The 15,936-nt window shown below is 40.8% G+C and overlaps 1 protein-coding gene across 4 annotated transcripts in view; it reads left to right on the top strand.

Moving 5' to 3' along the window:
- Window positions 1-15,936, top strand: part of PRICKLE2 (prickle planar cell polarity protein 2) — a 364,028-nt gene that overhangs the window by 285,250 nt on the left and 62,842 nt on the right. For all 4 annotated transcript variants that reach the window (XM_056524542.1, XM_056524541.1, XM_056524544.1 and 1 more), the window contains one exon: window positions 6,219-6,332. In XM_056524542.1, the coding sequence (XP_056380517.1) occupies window positions 6,219-6,332 (114 nt within the window). The remainder of the gene's footprint in view (window positions 1-6,218; window positions 6,333-15,936) is intronic.

The following is a 15,936-nucleotide window of genomic DNA, read 5'->3' as shown; positions in this document are numbered from 1 at the left end:
CATGCAGACATTCCATCATGTGAACATAGCCTTTAAGTCTGCATGCAGAGTTTTTGAAGCTAACTCGGCTGTTTGCCAATAACATTAGCAGAAAGAGATGTACATGTGGTGTTGTGGCACCTTCTCCATGCTGTTCCTTTTTAAAGTGGTACTCCACTGGAAATCATTTTTTTTTTTTTTTTTATCAAATGGTGCCAGAAAGCTAAACAGATTTGTAAATTACTTCTTTAAAAAAAATATTAACCCTTCCAGTACTTATCAGCTGCTGTATCCTACAGAGGAAGTTCTTTCTTTTTGACTTTCTGTCTGACCACAGTACTCTTTGCTGACACATCTGTCCATTTTAGGAACTGTCCAGAGTAGGAGCAAAGCCCCATAGCAAACCTCTCTTGCTCTGGACAGTTCCTAAAATGGACAAAGGTGTCAGCAGAGAGCACTGTGGTCAGGCAGAAAGGAAATTCAAAAAGAAAATAACTTACTCTGTAGTATACAGAAGCTGATAAGTACTGAAAGGATTAAGATTTTTTTTAATAGAAATAATTTACAAGTCGGTTTAACTTTCTGGCACCAGTTGGTTTAAAAGAAAATGTTTTCCAGTGGAGTACCCCTTTAAGACCAGGTTCACACGACCGAAAATGTGCGGAATGTCTCCCTGGAAAACACGGACAGACATTCTGCACATTTGAATGATGAGACAGGCGCAAGGACCATGCATTTCTGAGCCAAATTTGCAAAATGTCTATTTTTACTGCAGATGCCGGAATCGGAATTTTTGCAGTAGAAACATCTGCTGTGGAAATTTAGCCGTGTGCACAGTGCAGCAAAATCCCATTGAAATCAATGGGACCCTGCTGCAGCGGAATGCCCGTGCAGAATATTTCTGCAGACATTTCAATGTGTGAACATAGCCTAGGGTTAGAGGGCACCCATATTCATAATAAATGGGGCTCCCTAACTAACAAATATTTGTTTTAAGATGTAAAGCTATAGTTGTAAAGCAATTATTATTTATTTATTTTTTAATCAAGGATTAACAGTCTACTGTAACTAAGGCTTGTTTCACACTACAAAAATTCTCCGTTTTTAAACATCTGTATGAAGTTCCCTCTGAAAAGCAGCTGAAAACTGCAGTAACAAAATCCTATACGTCCGTTAGAAAATCCCATGAAGGTCTATGGGATTTTTCTAATAGCCGTTTTAACCCGTTATAGTCCGTTATTGATAGAAAAAACTTGAAGAAAGCCCGTTATAGTCCGTTATTGATAACGGCCATTATTTTGTGACGGAAGATAGTACGGAAGAAAATAGTTCATAAACTATTTTCTTCCGTACTATCTTCCATCACAAAAAGCTCTCTAAGTGCTGTAAAAACTTGAAAAATGCACAGTAAAAATGACACACTTTTACTATGATTTGCACAATTTTAGTAACATAGCATATTTTTTGCCACAATTTGACTATTTCATCCCTAGTACCCAGTCTGTTTCACTAATTCATTTCTAGTCCTCATTATGGCTTCTCATCTTATTCCTAATACAGTTTGGCTCCCTATCTCAAACCTGGTCCCAGCATGGCTCCCCATTTATGACTGTTCCCCATTATGGCTCCCATCTCATAGTCTACAGCATGGCTCCCCTTCTCCATACTGGTCCCATGCATGGCTTTCCATCTCATTCCTTGTACCCAGCGTATTTTTCCAATGCATTTGGTACTGTGCCTCATACAAGGTTAGTACATAAAATCATAATGCTTGGGCTGGAGAAAATGTCACTATAAATAATAAAGAAAGCAGAGATTTGCTGATTTATATGCCATTTATGGTTTATAAAGCTCAATGCCAACCCATGTCCATAAATGTTTGAAGTTTGATATTTACTGATTTGTCCCTGTAGCAGAAAGCACTGACATGTTTCCTTCTTTTTAAGGGACATAATATGGGCATCTGTAAAGCCTGATATTAATAATGCCATTTTGACTGATAGGCTAGGTTTATTTTTCCAGTCTCCAAAATGTCTACCTCCTTCATGCACAACTGATGCATGCACCTTGAACGTACAAACGCCCAGCAGAAAAACAAGCCTTTGAACAGATTTCATCTGCTAATCATTTTAGCAAATTGTTGAAGAAAACTCTGAGGGATTTGTAGTGTGGGTGGAGATGCAGACAACATATTTATTGCCAAGACCAAGCAGTAACAGCTGTTGTACAGGCAGGTGCTGACATCTTCTTTACATTTACACAATTCAAATGCAGCGATGACTTTATTAATTTGTGTATTTGCAGAATATTGGAAGGTTTATTTAATAACTTGGCAGCTGCTTAAGACGGTCCTTGGTATCTTGAGCTTATAGAGTGAAGGTTCCATAATCAGGATTCCTCCCTTTAAGCCAGAGTATGGAAATGCACAATTTGGAGATTATGATGCCATAACCTGTACTGATGTGTATTGTTCTGGAGGCCTTGTATGGTCTCAAATGTATTAATTTCATTAGCGCATATAAAGGGATGTTTATAGGATTAACCTCTTGCCGCAAATGGATGTACTTTCATGTCCATTTGAAGCTCCTGAGGTATGGCGCACTCAGCAGCTGAGCGCGCATCATACCCGGTGGGTCACGGTTGCTATAAGAAACCAGGACCCCCGGCTAATGCCGGACATCGACGATCTGGCTGATGTCCAGCATTAACCCTTTAGATGCGGTGATCAAGCTTGATCGCCGCGTCTAAAAGGAAAGTAAAAATTGCCATTAAGCTCAGTGGTGCTGTTAGGGACTGCCACGGTGAAATTGCGGCATCCCGAACAGCTTGAAGGACGCGAGGAGGATCCCTACCTGCCTCCATGCTGTCCGATCGCTGAATGACTGCTCCGTGCCTGAGATCCAGGCAGGAGCAGTCGAGCGACAATAACAATGATCAATGCCATGCTATTGCATGGCAGTGAATAGTAGGCACATAAAATGGGTATATGATACCTGCCACCCAACACCCGTTTGATAAATGAGTCCCTTGGTGAGACAATTTGAAAATATATACTCTTAGAAAATCAATCACCAATTAGGCTAAAGATAATGAAAAAATATATTAAGCTTTACTAGATTAAATACACAATAATAAACAAAATAATGTGTATGTGTTAGGATGGGGGAATGGGGGACTGGTGAATATCTACACTGAGGACCCTACCTATCTAGGGAGGGAACTCATAATGCTAAGTGTGGATAGGGACGGGAAAAAGATGACAATACATAAAAAGTAGAAACTCTCTAGCCAACGCGTTTTGTCCATAGGTGGTAAGGGCTCATAAGGGAGTGAGAGGAATCCACAATAGGATACAAAACACAAACAAGTACAAAGTTAGTAAATAATAACACATACAGTAAGTTAGTAGATGTCAGCCTGTCTCCTAAGGTGCAGACTTAGGTCACAGTCAATATAGACTTAGGTTACAGTCAATATATTAGAAAAGGTAGCCACTAGAAAATAGTGAAAAATCAAAATGGGATCAGAAAGCAGCATTCCATAGATAAGTACAGACAATTGTATGAATAGATGGTCCATAGAGCACAGATATCATCTCACTTGGACTCCTGAAAATAATTCATATCCACTGAGAAGAAAAAGAGGATCACAATATATAGATTCCTACAATAGGAGATATATATGAACAGATATAGCAATTTTAGAGGGTAGCTCGCTTACCAGTATTGGTAAACGTTACAGATACAGCCACCCATATTCATCCTTTCAGACACAGATAAGCTGACAGCTATAAGATCCCAATAGTAACCATATGGTTGAAAACAGTCACCTAAATAATAATAATATATCCATACCGTGTATACTCGCGTATTAGCCGTTCTGAATATAAGCTGAAGCCCCTAATTTAACCCTAAAAACCTAGGAAAAAAAAGGTATTGACTTGAGTATAAGCCTAGGGTGGGAAATACATCATCCCCCCTATCATCATTCCCCCCTCCCCTGTCATCATCCATTATTTCCCCCTCCCCTGTCATCATCCAGACCCCCCTGTCAATATCCCCCCTGTCCATATGACTCCCTGTCATCATCCAGACCCCCCTTTCGTTTTCTTCTCACCTCCCCAGTTGTTGCCCTAGCAGCTGCAGGGACCATCCAGGGAGGGTGAGTCGGGCCGTCCATCTTCACTGCAAGGACCGTCCGCATTTCGGTGGAGAGGGCTAGCCGCTTCGGGCCGTCCATCTTCACCGGAAGGCCTTCTTCTCTGCTCCGGGCCATCCTCGGACTAGTGATGTTGCATTGACGCCACCACGCAGGGACATCCGTGCGAAGCAGACGTCTGTGCGCAGGGATGCCCCTGACGTCATATGTCTGCCCAGCAGCATCAATGCAGCATCACTAGTCCGGGGACGGCCCGGAGCGGAGAAGAAGGCCTCCCAGTGAAGATGGACAGCCCGGACCAGCTCACCCTCCCCACCGGAATGCGGATGGTCCCTGCAGTGAAGATGGACAGCCCACGCCCCCACCGGTATGCCTAAAGCGATTTTTTTTTTTTGTTCACTCGAGTATAAGCCAATCGTGCTGAAAAACTCTGGCTTATACTAGAGTATGTACGGTAAATATGATAAGTGGTACAAAAGATAATGATGATGCACCACCCAGAGTTATATATATATATATATATATATATATATATATATATATATACACAGTACTCTCCATCCTGTACAGATCTTTTTTTTTTTTTTTTTTTTTTTTTTAATATAGCCCGGCCTAGCCATATTTAGAAGTAAAAATATATTGCAGGATAACCTTTTTAATTAACAAAAACTAGCCTTTCATACATTTTCTTCTATTTGGTCTTCCATTAAATACAAATTTAACAGCTTTAAGTGCACGTATCTTGGCTACATTATGTAAAAGGTAATACCTTGTAGTCTGAAAACATTCTTCACACTTTCTACTTAAACTTTTATTTTTGTATATTCCAAGCCTAAAGCTCTCTGCCCTGGGCTCACACATAGTATTCACGAAAATTCTGACATTTTAAAGGGGTTCTCCGGTGCTTAGACATCTTATCCCCTATCCAAAGGATAGGGGATAAGATGCCTGATCGCGGGAGTCCCGCCGATGGGGACCCCTGTGATCTTGCACGCGGCACCCCATTTATAATCAGTCCCCGGAGTGTGTTCGCTCCGGGTCTGATTACCGGCGACCACAGGGCCGATGGCGTGTGACGTCACGCCTCTGCCCCCGTGTGATGTCACGCTCTGCCCCTCAATGCAAGAATATGGGAAGGGGCGTGACAGCTATCACGCCCCCTCCCATAGGCTTGCATAGAGGGGTGGAGCGTGATATCACACGGGGGCGTAGCCATGACGTCACACGCCGTCGGCCCTGTGGTCGCCGGTAATCAGACCCGCTGTGAACACGCTCCGGGGACTGATTATAAACTGGGTGCCGCGTGCAAGATCAAGGGGGTCCCCAGTGGCGGGACTCCCGCGATCAGGCATCTTATCCCCTATCATTTTGATAGGGGATAAGATGTCTAAGCACCAGAGTACCCCTTTAAATGTTTTACTACCATTATTTTACTGCAAAACCCTTTGGCTCCATCTATGAAACTTGGTGATCTCTTTTTCATGTGTCCTGATGGAATGCATCCTGATTCTGTGCAAGACACTCTGTTCGTTCTTCTTACTGTGACCAAGCAGATTTAGCACTGAAAAGACCCCCAAAAAATATTATTTTGGATTTTTTTTTTAATTTTTATGCTTGGTTCATTTTAAGATTTAAAATGTTGAATATGTACTGTTAAAGGGAGCGCATCAGAACATAGATGCCATGTACTGGAGATAAGAAGGTTTATAAAAATGTCTGTATATATATATATATATATATATATATATATATATATTTATAGAGGGAGAGGGAGAGGGAGAGGGAGAGGGAGAGGGAGAGGGAGAGGGAGAGGGAGAGGGAGAGGGAGAGGGAGAGAGAGAGAGAGAGAGAGAGAGAGAGAGAGAGAGATTTTAAATTTAAAACATAGCATGCAATGTAGAGAAATTACCTCTAAAGAGTCATAGGAGTCGTGCTGCTCTCCTGAAAAGTAACAAGTGCTTTGTAACTTTATTGACGTTCCCCAGAACAGCTCCATTGGCATCCAGAACATCATCTAGGAGTATAAGGATAGAAAATGTCCTTTAATTGTAACTGCTAATCGCCCATCTTTGTATTTACAGGTTCACCAGTATTATAGCTGCTTACCCGATGATAAAGTCCCCTATGTAAACAGTCCCGGTGAGAAGTCGAGGATCAAACAACTTCTACATCAGCTGCCTCCCCATGACAATGAAGTAAGTACTAATGGATCCACAATAAAAATGTTTTTTAGTTTTCTCCATAACTCCAGCAATATTCAGGCTTCTTTCATCCTACAAAGTCACCAAATGGTCTAGTCCCACCTGTCTAGCACATGTTGGGCCAGAAGGAATAGGGCGCTTAGATGCTGTTGAGACTGGCTTTGTGGGAAATCCACTTAAAATAACACAGTTTATCCTTGACTGTAATAACACAAAGGATTTTTCCAAAACAATGAGTGGATCCAACTCTTGATTAACTGAATAAAGAGGCTGCACTGCATCCCATTCACTGTTCATTCAGTGTCCTACATTTAGTTGTGACTGTGGCTTATATGGCAGGTCACAGCAGCTCTGTGCCATTCAAGTCAATGTAACTGAGCTGGAGAACTAGGCTCAACTACAGTCAAATGTGCTGCACTGGGCCTAAGACAATGCTGAAGGGGAAACATGGGGACTTACACTGATCAGTGCGGATACAAAACTGTCTGATATTCTTATTTTGATATACCTATTTAGCATTTCCCCACACTTTTTTGCTTTGCTGGTTAAGATACCATTTCTGATAGGGGGCAAGGTTATTATAAAATTCTTCAAACCAGTTTTACCGATAACTAAATACCATATTCATAAGTAGTAAAATTATGTTATGTCAATTCAGTTATGTCTTACAGGAGTTATCCAGTTATTAAAAACATATACCATATCCCCAGGATAGTGGATAAGTGCTTGACCATGGAGAATTTGACTGCTGGGCCTCCTCACAATCTTTAGAACGAGGTCCATCTCTTCCTGCTGTGTGCTCCAGCTCCCACCTTTGTAACTAGTCTGAGCACTGACGCTCAGTAAATCTCTGGCCACATCAGTATCCCGCCTCAGTCAGTGATTGTTGAGTGGACTGTCACTGCAGAAACCCGTTTGTCTCGGAAGATGAGGGGCCAAAGTGCTCAGCGAGAAGGGTCGGGCCCTGTTCTGGAGATCACTAGTGTCTCAGCAATCAGATCCCCCTACGGTATGACACCTGTGGATAAGAGATACATTTTTAATAACAGAATAGCTTCTTTAAGGCTTATCACTTTATCACTGGTCATTTAAGCCAAATATGATATGGCCATAAATAAGGCTAGCAGTGGTTCATAAGTTTTGCCACCAAAGATCAAATATCTATATATCTATATATCAAATATCTAATATATTTAGCAAATGGGTTGATGGGAAACCCCCGGAATTAGAAATGTTAATAAGTCTGTAGGCTCTGTATGTGTGAAGAACACAATCCTTCTCTTTGCTGTTAAATTGAGGATGTTAACATCAGCCAACATGCTCAGTTGCTTTAGCAACCGTGGACCTTTATAGGTAATATTTTTACTAAGGCAACCCCTCTAATAATAGGTTAATCACAGGATCTCCCTCCCTAGTGCAATCAGCTGGAAACTTGGCAGTAAATGCTCAGTTTCCCTGCAGTGCCACCACAGGGCAAATTAAGAATTGCACAGTTTCTGTTAAAAACAATTGGCGGTCCATGTTGATGAGCATGGGATGCTCTTTGCCTATTGTGCCTAATAAAATGGAGTAATAAATGGAGGGCAAGCAATAAAGGGAACATTCTAATGTGTAAAACACATAATTGGCCCCAAGTATAAAAACATTGGCCTTGTTTCCCATAGTAACCAAGTACAGCACATTTCATTTTTTAACTGCAGGCTTGTAGTGGAAACCAAACTCCTATCGGCTGCTGTAGACAACAAGGACACTTTTGTTTGAGGCTGTTTTGGTTCATGAGGCCCTCTGAGTCATTTGTACATACATGTTTTTAACATTGACTTCACAGGGTCAAGCTATTTTTATGATTTTTCTTTTTACAACGCTTTTAAAATTCTAGATTTTTATGAGTGTAATGTTAGTCGCCCTTCACAAGTGTTTGCAATTGATGATTAATAGGATAGTCAGTCCTGTCTATGAATTCCATATGTTTACAGGTTAGGGTATACGTTCCACTTTGGCATTTCTATTAATATCTGCTTTTTATTACAAGTGCATATTTGGGGAGGTTAAGGTGGCTTCTTGACCCTTGGTCAGCTCAGTTGATTTGGTATGTACATAAATATAAATTTAATAGAACATTTTTTTTGTAAACCAACAGAGACTGACTATGACTAGACTGAGAATTATATTTCAGTATTTTCCTGTAATTTTAGAAAATAATATTTGGTTACGTCTTTTCGAATAAAAACAATTGTCACTGATGTTTGTGTCTACAGAATTGTGACTTTAAAATTATTTAGACTGGAAATGTGATTATCTTCTGACATGTTAAATGATAGGAGGTGGGGGCAACATGCTGGTGGTGTTTGTATTGTGGTTATAACCCATCGGATCCCATATCTCCCTTTCCCATTCCATTTCATAGCCTCTTGCATCTCCCACCAGTGTGGACCTTGGCAGAGTTAAGAGTTAATTGGGAAAGGACTGCGGTTGGATGAGTGTAATTTTGGATGTACACATCTGAACAAACCTGGCCACATTCCAGAATGTAAATACATAATAGATGGAGATACTACAAAAAGTTGGGCTCGGATAAAAGCAAAAAAGATAAAATGAAAGATTGGAAATATGACTCAGAAAATTATCTCCAACTGCGTTTCCATATGAAGTTTGTTCCTAAGGGTTAATTCATTTTTCGAGCTCTTGGAATGAAATTAAGATAATTAAATTCAACCCATATGTTTCAATTTTTTTGATTTCTATTTTTTCATGAACATTAATGTTATTATTCTGAATTGCATTTTTAATGTAATCCATATGCCGCATAGTTTTTTTTTTTCATGCCAGTAAATAACTTTATACACAAATGTGTTTATACAATACTGTTGTGGGAATACGCATATAAATGTATTGTTGATCCTCAAATATCACTAGTATGGTCAAGTTTTTATATATTTTACATCTCAGGAGGCTCATGGTGTGATTTTTTTTTTTTTTGCTAACCTGCCTTATCCATAGCACGGAAATCAGACTATGTTGTCTGGTCACCTCTGTACATACTTCCTTTTCAGGATATCACAACTTTATGTTATGGGTTCTTCTATGCTTTTCAGAAATAAATCTATAAACTATTTTATTGTCTTTAACTAGTGTTAGTTATATTTATGGTTATTGCTCCCACCCATAAATATTACCTCTTGGAAGTACCATGATGTGAAAATTTGTGAGATCCTTTTAGCCTGCTTCATCTAGTGCCTACAGAATGTTGTCTTGATTTTCCTAGACATCTCCATACTTTTTTAGATTGGACCTTCTGAACATCTCAACTTTTCATTAGAGTCCCAGAGAAAATATGTGGGGTTTAACTTGGGTTTTCATTAACCCCTACAGGACCCATGATGTAACCTTACGTCCCGACACCCTGGGTCTTAAGGACCAAGGACGTACAGTTACGTCATGGGCAGTTCTGGTCCCCGCCGTGTGCCGGGCGGGGATCGGACCGGGATGCCTGCTGAAATCATTCAGCAGGCATCCCGTGCAAATGCCCAGGGGGGTCATTAGACCCCCCCCATGAATTCACACATGCGATTTGCGGCTATTCCGGCGATGCGGGTCACGTGTGACCCGCTGACCCGGAGATACAAGGTGATCGGGGGTGTATGATACACCCCCTATCACCCACTGTATCTATGGGGAGGATCGCTGCTATTGGCTGGACGAGTTAACAGCATCCTCCTGCAGCTCCCGCGGCTGGCTGAGTTCAGTCAGCGGTCAGAGCTGCTGGAGGAAGCCGGGGACCCCCCCTCTGCCGAGATCGGAGCCCCCAGAGAAGAAAAGAAGCCCCCCATAGATCAGGGAAAGCATACAGCCCAGGGAAAGGTAGGGTAAATAGTAAAAAATAAAGTTAAAAAAAGTTCCCCCCCCTGACCCCCTAATAGGTCACCAAGGGTCTTCTGCAGTTTTTCAGTGTGACCCGGGCCTTATTAGGGTTTCAGGGTGCTGCATTAGCCCCCCCCCATTTTTTTTTTGGCTGCAGCATTTTTTCCGCCCATATAACGGTGTGTGATTTCTAATCACACACCGTTATATATAGTATACACTAAGCACACACACAGTACATAACCCCCCCCCCCTACACACACACACTACCCTCCCCCCCCCCCCCCTGCCACCGTAGAAAAAAGGCGATGGCTCACCGGGCATTTTCGGTAATGGAGGCATACGATTTTCTTGCCTCCGACTCCGAATCTGTCAGTGAGGACGATGAAGATCCAACATTTCTGTGTTCTTCATTGTCCTCCTCATCATCTAGTAGTGATGATGAGCCCCCTGCATGGCGGCGGAGACGCCACCAGGCGAGGCCACGCACCCCCCATGATAGTGGCCCAGTGGCCGGCACTAGTGCGAGTGGTGATGCCTCTCGTACTAGGAGTCCGACCCCCCCAGACAAGTTTACCGGAGCCCCCTTCCGGTGAACCTGTCTGGAGACCCCCAGAGGGTTTTCAGCCACGGGTTCCGGAGTTTGTTGGCGACTCCAGAATCATTTCACATAGGAGATAGTGCGGCACTGCGTGAGTGTGCTGGATTAGGAATGGCAGGTGGGAGTTGGTGTAGCTGTAATGCCTCAGGTGGTGCTCAGATAATATAAGCAAAGTTCATGATATCCGTGAAGAGAAATGAAAATATCGGCACTCACCAGTGTGGCTGCAGGGTCTTCTTTATTGAGACATACTCACATGTGGGGTACAGAAGAGAGGGGAGTGGGGGGACAAGTGGTGGCGACCGAGCTCTAGTTTCGCACACTTGGTGTGCTTCGTCCGGCCGGGAAAGAGCAGGCCGGACTTCCCAAGGAACTGAAGTAATAGGTGCCAGGATCGTCCCAGGCCAACACTTTCCAGGTGAGGTCCCCCACACTGGAAAGAAGGGACGAGCCCAGAAAAGATGCAGAGTGTGTTACAAGAGGGGGATTCGGAAGGACACCACTACTCAATGTGACACTTGCCCAGATAATCCGGGCCTCAGCATTAAGGATTGCTTCAGGGAGTATCACACTTCCATGGAGTTCTAAATTTTCCCTCTTCATTTTAATTTTCCACAATTTGACCCAAATGTACCAAGTCCAGAGTACATTCCAAGTTTTAACCCCATAAAACCACTAAATTGCCCAAAAAAAAAATGTAATCCAAAAAAAAAAAAAAACTGATAAGAGCTTTTGGTTTTTTTTTTTTTTTTTTTTTATAAAAAATGGGTCATGGGTCACTGAGTCACTATCATCAGGGACTTTTTATGTTGCCTCAAATGCGCAGCGCTCTCTCTCCACCTGAGCGGGGTGCGCATTTGAGGCAACAAGTTAGGGACGGCCACACATATCACATTCCAGAATGATGATTCAGAGCATAGGGTTTGGGGCGGGCATATTTTTTTGTTTTGGCTATGCTCTGGGTCATCATTCTGGGAACATAATCTGTTTTATAATTTTATGTCCCACTGTACCCCATTTTAGTTACTTAGTGTACCCCAGTTATTTACTCCATGTAATGCCCCTTGAGGGGGGGGGTCCCACTGTTCTGGCTCCATAGGAGAAAGCCAAAGCTCAAGGACCCTGACTGATCTCCTGCACCGCTGAGACCGGTGTGCACGCTGTTTACGCCCAGACTTGAGGTATGTCCTTACTCCAAAGAAATGTATTTATACATTTACAATGACATTTTCTCCTTTTACCACTTGTGAAAATGAAAAATTTGGGGTAACCCCAGCACTTTAGTGTAAAAAAATCAAATTTTTCATTTTCACATCCCACTTCATGAATATTTATCAAACACCTGTGGGGTGTTAAGGCTCTCTGTACCCCTTATGTTCCTTGAGGGGTGGAGTTTCCAAAATAGTATGCCATGTGTTTTTTTTATTTTTTTTTTTGCTGTCCTGGCACCATAGGGGCTTCCTAAATGTGACATGTCCCCCCCATTTCAGCAAAATTTGCAAATGTGACTCCTTCTCTTCTGAGCATTGTAGCGCTCCCGTAGTGCATTTGACCTCCACTTATGGGGTACTTCCATACTCTGAAGAGATGGGGTTACAAATTTTGGGGGGTATTTTCTGCTATTAACCCTTGCAAAAATGTGAAATTTGGGGGGAAACACATTTTAGTGACTTTTTTTTTTTTTTTACATATGCAAAAGTCGTGAAACCCCTGTGGGGTATTAAGGCTCACTTTATTCCTTGTTACGTTCCTCAAGGGGTCTAGTTTCCAAAATGGTATGCCATGTGTTTTTTTTTTGCTGTTCTGGCACCATAGGGGCTTCCTAAATGCGACATGCCCCCCGAGCAAAATTTGCTCTCAAAAAGCCAAATATGACTCCTTCTCTTCTGAGCATTGTAGTTCGCCCGTAGTTCACTTCAGGTCAACTTATGGGGTACCTCCATACTCAGAAGAGATGGGGTTACAAATTTTGGGGGGTATTTTCTGCTATTAACCCTTGCAAAAATGTGAAATTTGGGGGGAAACACACATTTTTGTGAAAAAACTTTTTTTTTTTTTTACATATGCAAAAGTCATGAAACGCCTGTGGGGTATTAAGGCTCACTTAATTCCTTGTTACGTTCCTCAAGGGGTCTAGTTTCCAAAATGGTATGCCATGTGTTTTTTTTTGCTGTTCTGGCCCCATAGGGGCTTCCTAAATGTGACATGCCCCCTAAAAACCATTTCAGAAAAACTTACTCTACAAAATCCCCTTGTCGCTCCTTCGCTTCTGAGCCCTCTACTGCACCCGCCGAACACTTTACATAGACATATGAGGTATGTGCTTAATCGAGAGAAATTGGGCTACAAATACAAGTATAAATTTTATCCTTTTACCCCTTGTAAAAATTCAAAAATTGGGTCTACAAGAACATGCAAGTTTAAAAAATGAAGATTGTTAATTTTCTCCTTCACTTTGCTGATATTCCTGTGAAACACCTAAAGGGTTAAAACGCTGACTGAATGCCATTTTGAATACTTTGGGGGGGTGCAGTTTTTATAATGGGGTCTTTTATGGGGTATTTCTAATATGAAGACCCTTCAAATCCACTTCAAACCTGAACTGGTCCCTGAAAAATAGTAAGTTTGAAAATTTTGTGAAAAATTGGAAAATTGCTGCGGAACTTTAAAGCCCTCTGGTGTCTTCCAAAAGTAAAAACATGTCAACTTTATGATGCATACATAAAGTAGAGATATTGGAAATGTGAATAAAAATTTTTTTTTGGGAATATCCATTTTCCTTACAAGCAGAGAGCTTCAAAGTTAGAAAAAATGCTAAATTTTAAATTTTTTCATCAAATTTGGGGATTTTTCACCAAGAAAGGATGCAAGTTACCACAAAAATTTACCACCATGTTAAAGTAGAATATGTCACGAAAAAACAATCTCTGAATCAGAATGATGACTAAAAGAATTCCAGAGTTATTAATGTTTAAAGTGACAGTAGTCAGGTTCAAAAAACACTCTGGTCCTAAGGTGTAAAATGGCCTGGTCCTTAAAGGGGTATGCTTAAAGGGGTAATGCTGATTTTTTTAATCAACTGGTGCCAGAAAGGTAACCAGATTTGTGAATTACTTCTATTTAAAAAGTTTAATCCTTCCAGTACTTATCAGCTGCTGTATACTACAGAGGAAGTTGTTTTCTTTTTGAATTTATTTTCTGTCTGACCACAGTGCTCTCTGCTGACACCTCTGTCCATGTCAGGAACTGTTCAGAGCAGGAGAGGTTTTTACTTTTGGTCACAAGTCTTCTATGACAGTGATCGATAATTATATTTTTATTTACTTCTGTATATCCAATGTGCATTCATCTTTTAATATATCTATCCACCCCAAATTTTTAGCCACCTCATCACCTCAATCATAATTGAATATATGCCTACCTCCAGGCTCCTTATCATATTACAGCACTTTCTACAATGCACCATACTAATTGTGGTTCTATTTTTTTTCTAAAATATTAACTGTACCCAATAAGGGGCATTCAATTGTAAGTAGAGGTTCTCCACTTTGGAGGCTTCATACATAAATATGGGCTCCTGGATACTCTTAGAGCTTAAGAAAATACGGTACATCTGACCTAAGTATATTTTAGTTTGTTAACCAAGCCATTTATCCTAACTTAAATAAGGGTGTCCTTTCCCATATCAACCTTGCATTACATAAACCTGTGTATCTGACTTTCATGACTGAAAGGTTTTAAATCTACTTATTAGCAAGTAGTACTAAGTTAGAGAGAGTGCAAAGACTTTACTAAGCCAGTACCATCATAAACTGATTGTGACTGATTGTTTAAGGAAATAAGGACCATCAATTTTTAATACTTGAGTTGAAAATTTTGGGCAACAAGTACCATCAAGTTTTGATATTTAGGGCCTTATGTTGTCTACTGTGAACAGTCAAATATTTATTTAGGTATTCCTGACAGTCAGGAATTTTTGTAGTTAAAGTAAAGCTGGTCACAGATGTAAGTGCACAATCATTTCATATTAATCAAGTGTCCCAAGATATCAATATCTTTATTGCACCTCATGGTGAATTTATTTTCTTAACCCACCAGACCACTAAAAAGATATGTGCTATATAGAAAATAAAATTATGTATGTCTGCAACCACAACTAGTGGAAGCTTACAGAAGGCAGAACTTTATAGGTCTCATTGATTTCCAAAGCTTCCGCTAGTTGTGGCTGCAGGTGAATAAAATTCTACTATACATCCATAGAGGAATATTGTTGATCAAATTATGCTACTGTTAAAAAAAAAATGGTGTTTTATTGGTGGGATCAGATAAGAATATTTTGTCTATGAAATGATTGATGACATCAGTTTGTAGGTTATTTGTACAAGACATGGTGCGCATTTTTTATTTATTTAATGCAATTCTTAAACTTGCAGAAACACCCAAAACTAACGATGGTTTAAGTATGAAATTGTCCGTAAGCAGCTGGATACTCTTTTCCAGCCACGGTCTCTATCTGGAAAATGTTAAGATGAATCATTGAGAGACATTTTCTCAGCGGTAAAAGCCGGCGTAATGTCTTATTGCAGCTTAATTTTCAATTCTTCGTGTCTCGACACAGATTTAATTTAAATTCATGCCTTGTTGGTTTAGGCGCATTGCCTTGTGTTACAAAATAAGATACATACGGTAAGTGAAAAAGCTGTAGTGTGCAAGATTCTGATTTAGCATTCATTATTAACATATGTATTGTCTTTTTCAACTATTGTGTACATTACTATGGTACAGATAAATATGAATACATGTGTATGTAGCACTATGACAAGTGGAAGCCTATCATTTATCTAAGACTACTGCATGCCATGCAGATAAAAGGGGAGATTTATCAATCAGCCTGAAACCCTACATGTCAGGTTTTTCCCACAGCAACCAATCACAGCTCAACTTTCATATCTTAACGAGCTCTTGTAAAGTGAAAGTTGAGCTGTGATTGGTTGCTGTGGGAAAAAACAGACAAGTAGGGTTTCAGGCTGATTGATAAATCTGGTCCAAAGTGTGTGAACAGTATCTGCATGGTGCATTTAAGAGGTGGGTCAGAAATAGACAAACTTGGCTGCCTTCTTTTTTTCTGTGTGGATG

The sequence above is a fragment of the Hyla sarda genome, chromosome 6 (genome assembly GCF_029499605.1).
Source record: "Hyla sarda isolate aHylSar1 chromosome 6, aHylSar1.hap1, whole genome shotgun sequence".
Lineage (NCBI taxonomy): Eukaryota > Metazoa > Chordata > Amphibia > Anura > Hylidae > Hyla > Hyla sarda.
Note: the sequence above shows the minus strand (reverse complement) of the source record. Positions and strands in the feature narration are given on the sequence as shown.